At 59.0% G+C, this 5,432-nt stretch overlaps 1 protein-coding gene across 1 annotated transcript; it reads left to right on the top strand.

Annotated features, from left to right (window-relative positions):
• On the top strand, positions 1–1,052 carry GPR25 (G protein-coupled receptor 25; the record flags this gene model as incomplete). Its single annotated transcript, XM_081038971.1, has 1 exon — positions 1–1,052. One exon carries the CDS (start codon positions 1–3, stop codon positions 1,039–1,041), a length of 1,041 nt encoding a protein of 346 aa, XP_080895097.1. The 3' UTR covers positions 1,042–1,052.
• Between the last annotated feature and the right edge of the window lie 4,380 nt (positions 1,053–5,432).

Genomic DNA, 5,432 nt, shown 5'->3' with positions numbered 1-5,432 from the left:
ATGCCCCCCACGGAGCCCTGGAGCCCCAGCGCGGGGACGGAGCTCTGGGACTACTCGGGGTCGGGCGCCCTGGAGGAGGAGCTGGAGCTGTGCGCGTCCTGGGAGCTGCCCTACGCCCGCGCCTTCGTCCCCGCGCTCTACCTGGCGGCCTTCGCCCTGGGCCTGCTGGGCAACTGCCTGGTGCTGCGGCTGCTGGCCGGGCGGCGCGGCCCGCGGCGGCTGGCGGACACCTTCGTGCGGCACCTGGCGGCCGCCGACCTGGGCCTGGTGCTCACGCTGCCGCTGTGGGCCGCGGCCGCGGCGCGGGACGGCCGCTGGCCCTTCGGCCCCGAGCTCTGCAAGCTGAGCGGCTTCGCGCTGGCCGCCTCGCGCTGCGCGGGCGCGCTGCTGCTGGCCGGCCTGGCCGCCGACCGCTACCTGGCCGTGGCCCGGCCGCTCCTCGCGCGCCCGCTGCGCTCCCCGCAGTGCGCGCGCGCCCTGTGCTGGGGCGCCTGGGCCACGGCGCTGCTGGCCGGCCTGGCCGCCCTGGCCTCGCGCGACTTGCAGCCGCGGCCCGGGGCCCCGGGCAGCCAGTGCGGGGAGCGGCCCTCCGACGCCCTCCAGGTCCTCGGGCTGCTGCTGCTGCTGCTCACCTGCGCGCTGCCCCTGGGCGCCACCCTCTTCTGCTACTGCCGCCTGGCGCGTCGCCTGCGCCGGGGCCGGGGCCGCGTCCCCAGGACCCCGCTGCGCATCATCTGCGCCGTGGAGGGCGCCTTCGTGGGCTCCTGGCTGCCCTTCGGCGCCCTGCGCGCCGTCCTGCACCTGGCGCGCCTCGGGGCGCTGCCGCTGCCCTGCGTCCTGCTGCAGGCGCTGCGCTGGGGCCTCACGCTCGCCACCTGCCTGGCCTTCGGCCACAGCTGCGCCAACCCGCTCATCTACCTGCTGCTGGACCGCTCGTTCCGCGCCCGGGCCTGGCGCCTGGCGCACGGGCTCCGTTCGGTGTCCTCGCGCTCCGGGGACCCCAGCGCCGACGGCCGGGGCCCGGCCGAAAACGGGGGGTGAGCGAGCACGGCGAGCCCGGCCCGCACCGGCCTGTAGCGGCGGGGCTCGCCGGCGGCGCAGGGAAACCGCTGCGTCCTTATTCGCCCCTCTGCGGGCGGCCCCGCCTCGGACCCAGGGCCTCCTTCGCTGACTGTCCCAGCGCTTCCTGAAGGCCCCCCGCCAGGCTGCTGGGACCAGCCGGTCCCTCAGCCCACTGGGCCGCTGGGCTGACTCGCTCCAGACCAGTGAGAGTCCTGCGAGACCCGCGGAGGCAGCTGGTACGGCCCCAGGCTCACCAGGGTCGGGGCAGGGGAGTGGGTTCCTTCTGGGCCGCATCCGGAGCAGCACCGGCCAGAATATCAAACCCCAAAGCAACACGTCTCCAGCTGCGGTTTCTTTGGTCTCTACAATAACCATCATCTCCTGAGAAATAACTTCTCCGAGTCAGACCCTCGGGCCCTTTCCTGCTCCAAAAATTTCTCTAGACTCTGGGAATGGAGAGCCCCTTTCACACTGTCGTCTCTGTGGCTGTGTTTGCTGCGTCATCGTCGCCACCAGTTCACACTTTCATTTGCAAACTTCACCGAAGCCCTGCTGCACACTGCCCCGTTTATTCACCCCACAATTTCCCAGAAGTGCAGCTCTAATTTGGGGTCTTCTCCCCCCTCCCCGTGGACTCACATCAAGTTGTCCTGGCCCTTCCCTTGGATGGAGGGTCCTGAACTCGCTCAGCAGGCGTTCAGCTTCTCCGACGCTCAGCCAGGCAGCAGGCGCTTCTGTGTGAGTTCACCTTTCTCAATAAACACTTGCTAGCCCCAGCTGGACGAGGCGTCTTTCTTTACTTGCGCAGTGGGACTGAAATGAGTGTCAGGAGGTGGCTGAATGTGGGGTCAGACGGAACTCAACGCAGTAACTGAGGTTGACCTCAGGAGGGTCAGGATTCAGTGTGAGGTCGCGCGGTGAGGGTTAGCTGTGCCCCAATGAGCGCGGTAACCCCATAGGACGGCGGCAAACCGGGTATTCTAATGATTTTAAAGGACATTTCACATTTTGAGGGTTACGCAGAGGGGGGAAAAGAGGTAAGGGCATCTGCCGGCCAGGTGTCTCTTGAAAGAGGAAATGTGTCGTGATTTTCATACATGCTTTGGGCCTGTGTTCCTGCCCTTTGTGAGACCATCCGTACAAGTGCTTGGGATTATCCATTTTCTAACTCTGTGACTTACCCTTGAGGGTTCTGGAGGGTTTGGAATTCAGTGTTTCTGCCTGTAGAAAAACAACATAAATGGAGCCAGTTTAACATGGAGCAGGGCTGCCATCCCAAAGGAACGGCCTTGCTCATCTTAATCCTCAAACCTTTGGGATGTTAAAACGGCAGAATAACCTCTGGGCTGGACCTGAAGCAACACTGTGTCCCGAAGAACTGTTTGCAAGCGTAACAGGAGAGCAGATGTCACGACTGCAGGACTGAAAATTGAAAGCAAAGTTTAGAATCAGCAAACCTGTCCGCACCAATAGAAATGCCTTCCTTCTGTGGATGTCATTGTCCCCCTTCCCCTTCTCAGAAGTCCCCTGCCTTTGTCTCCTAATTGAAATGCTGTTTAGGCTTCTGCCTTCCCAAACGAATATTCTTTTTGTTTGTTTGTTTTTCAAATGAACCTTCTTGCTCCTCACTTGGCTTTCTATTCTTAGGTTAACAGGACTTTTGATTTAGGAGGATTTGGCCCAAAGGAACGTTGGCTGGTGTGGGAAAGGAACTCAGTAATTGTCCGTGAGAACCACCTCTCATCCAGACCGCATGGGCCAGTCCTGAAGGTGCCGGCCCTCCCGGGGCCCACTCAGCTCTGTGCCCGCTGGCTGGATCCGAAGCCCAGCGTTCTCCCTCGGGCCCCGTCACCCCATCTCACACCACGGCATTTCTCTTCAGCATTTGGGGCTGTGCTTGGACTTCACACCCACCTTGACTCCACCTGTTAGCTGCCCCTGGGAGGTCAGCCTGTCACCGAGCACAGCTGTACACACCCCTCCCACTCACCCCGAGAGGCAGCCTGCAGCCTGTGGGGTCACCGGTGCCAGCAGACAGACTCCAGACACTGTCATGTCTGAGAGCTCAGACCCGTGGGGCTCTCCTGTCCTCAGCACTGCCCTCTGAGGCAGGACACGGTTCCATTTCATACGCTGAGACATCAGCTTCCAGAGCAGGCCCTTCGCTGGGCTTTCCTGACGCGTCCCCACCTCTCCTGTGGCCAAGCACCTTCTCCCCAGTACTGACCATGTTAGCTCCCTGAAGACACACAGGAAGAAGGCTTTCCTGCCTCCCCCCTCCCCCCAGCAGTTTCTGAAACTCAGCATTTCTCTCCCTTCACTTGGGTAGGGCACTGAATTAGTCTCCCTTATTCTCAGACAAGAAGGAAAGAGGACAAACGAACCCCCATTTCTCACTGGGGGAGACGAGGCTCCAAATTGCGAGGAGCTGGCTGAGGGAGCACACCCACATTCGTGGCTGGCCGGTGTGTGACGTCAATCGATAGCTGGGGCTTCGAGAACAGTTGGACATTCAGGCCTTTCCCTTCCCTGTCCTTTAAAGATTCTGTTACTCAGTACATTGTAGGGAGGGCTGCTGTGCCAGTGTTAAGATGTTGCTTAAAAAGAGATTGGAAACTGCTGGCGATAAGTTTAAAAAGGTAACAAAATTGCTATTAAACACCCACACACTTCACATCGGGAGGATATAAAATAACAGCTTTGGTTTTGTGGAAGCAGAACATGACTGGCCACAAAGCCGTTTGATAGAAAGTATCTTTTGCTCCTTTCCTGTCTCCAGCACAGTCAGTCTCTCCTCTCTGTCTCTGCCCCTAACGGATCCCTCCCATTACTGCCTTATGGAGCGTCTGCCTCCCAGCAGACACCGCGCTCCCTAAGGCAAGGGACCTCGTTTCCTTCCAGCTGCGTCCCCCGTGCCTGGAACAGACACCTGGTGACCGGGGTGGCCATCAGCACCATGTCATCATGTGAAATAATATGATGTCATGTGACAAGGAAAGGAAGGATATTACATTTTATGCAGGTTTTATAAAAGGGCACACAAGACAGCCGGCTAGAGGAAATAAGATCAGTGTCGACAGGGACTGTGTTAGATAGATCTAAGGGGATGATAGATCCTTTTCCTCACCTCCATTTCTCTATTCTCGAAATGTTCTATCAGCTTTTCGTGTGTTTGTTTGTTTTCCAGGGCAGTTAACAAAGAGCTGCGAAACTGCTGAAGCCTGGAGCCAGACTCAGGCCGGGCCTGCTGCCTGTCCCAGGGCTTCGGGAAGAGCCTCCCACAGCCCCCCTTTCTTCATGAAGGATGGAGATGCTGGCTGCCTCATGGATCAAAGGAATCATGTTCCCGAAAGCACCCTCAGGGACCCAGCCAGGAGCCACCCTCAGGATGGTCCCAGCCCAGGCCCGCTGCCCCTCCCGCTTTGTCACCAGAGCCGAGGAGACTACAGGGTTCTGGTTTTCTAAAAGGTCAGCACCTGGGCACAGGCTGGGCACAGGGGCTGTGTATTTCTGAGTTGGTTCTTGTGACTAATTCTGGGCTTCCTTCTCACCTCCCTCGACCCCGTCCGTGGTCTTTTCCCAGGGCACAGTGTGAGAACCAGGGTTCAGGGTGATGAGTGATCTGGGGAGTTCAGAAGAGTGGCAGGGCTGGTGCAGATACACTTGGTGATATGACTCAGTGCCCCATGTCCCTCTGGGGTGAAAGCGGGGTCTCTGGACACTGTTGAGGACGTCTCCTTTGTTAGAGAACCTCATGTCTGAACCCCTCCCCGCCTTGGCTTGGGGGCCTGCAGGAAGCTCCCTACCACCTGGCACCCCCATTGAGCCCCCCCCCCCCCCCGCCTCAGAATGGGGCACATGATGGAAAGACCCACAGCAGGAGACGTGGGAATGCCCGGTGAGTGAGAGGAAAGAGGAAGCAAAGATGTGAAATCACCAGGCCTCTTCATTGCCATCGAAACCAGAAAGTATTTATTGAGCGTGTAATTACATCTTCATGAAAGTTGGCACCGCGTGAGTCACATAAATACACATCACAGAATGTCAGAGCTGGAAGCCACTTTGTCCACTCCGAGAAGGAGGACACTGGGGACCAGCGGTGGGACATGATCTACTTAAGGTCCTAATAGCAGCACAGCGCACATTTTAAAAAGCACATATGTGACATGGTTCTATCCCTTCTCATGACCCCGTGTGGAGCAGGCACTGATGGCTTCCTTTACTAATGATGACACACGGTCAGAAGCCAAGTGGCTTGGTCAAAGTTACAGAGGAGCAAACAGTGCCATCAAAGCTGTACCTCTCCCTCCTGCCTTCCCTGTCGCTGCCCCCTCCCCGTGTGACACCGGAGACGCTGTCTCCATTCTGAA

The sequence above is a fragment of the Rhinolophus hipposideros genome (genome assembly GCF_964194185.1).
Source record: "Rhinolophus hipposideros genome assembly, chromosome: 26".
In the NCBI taxonomy this organism is placed as follows: domain Eukaryota; kingdom Metazoa; phylum Chordata; class Mammalia; order Chiroptera; family Rhinolophidae; genus Rhinolophus; species Rhinolophus hipposideros.
Note: the sequence above shows the minus strand (reverse complement) of the source record. Positions and strands in the feature narration are given on the sequence as shown.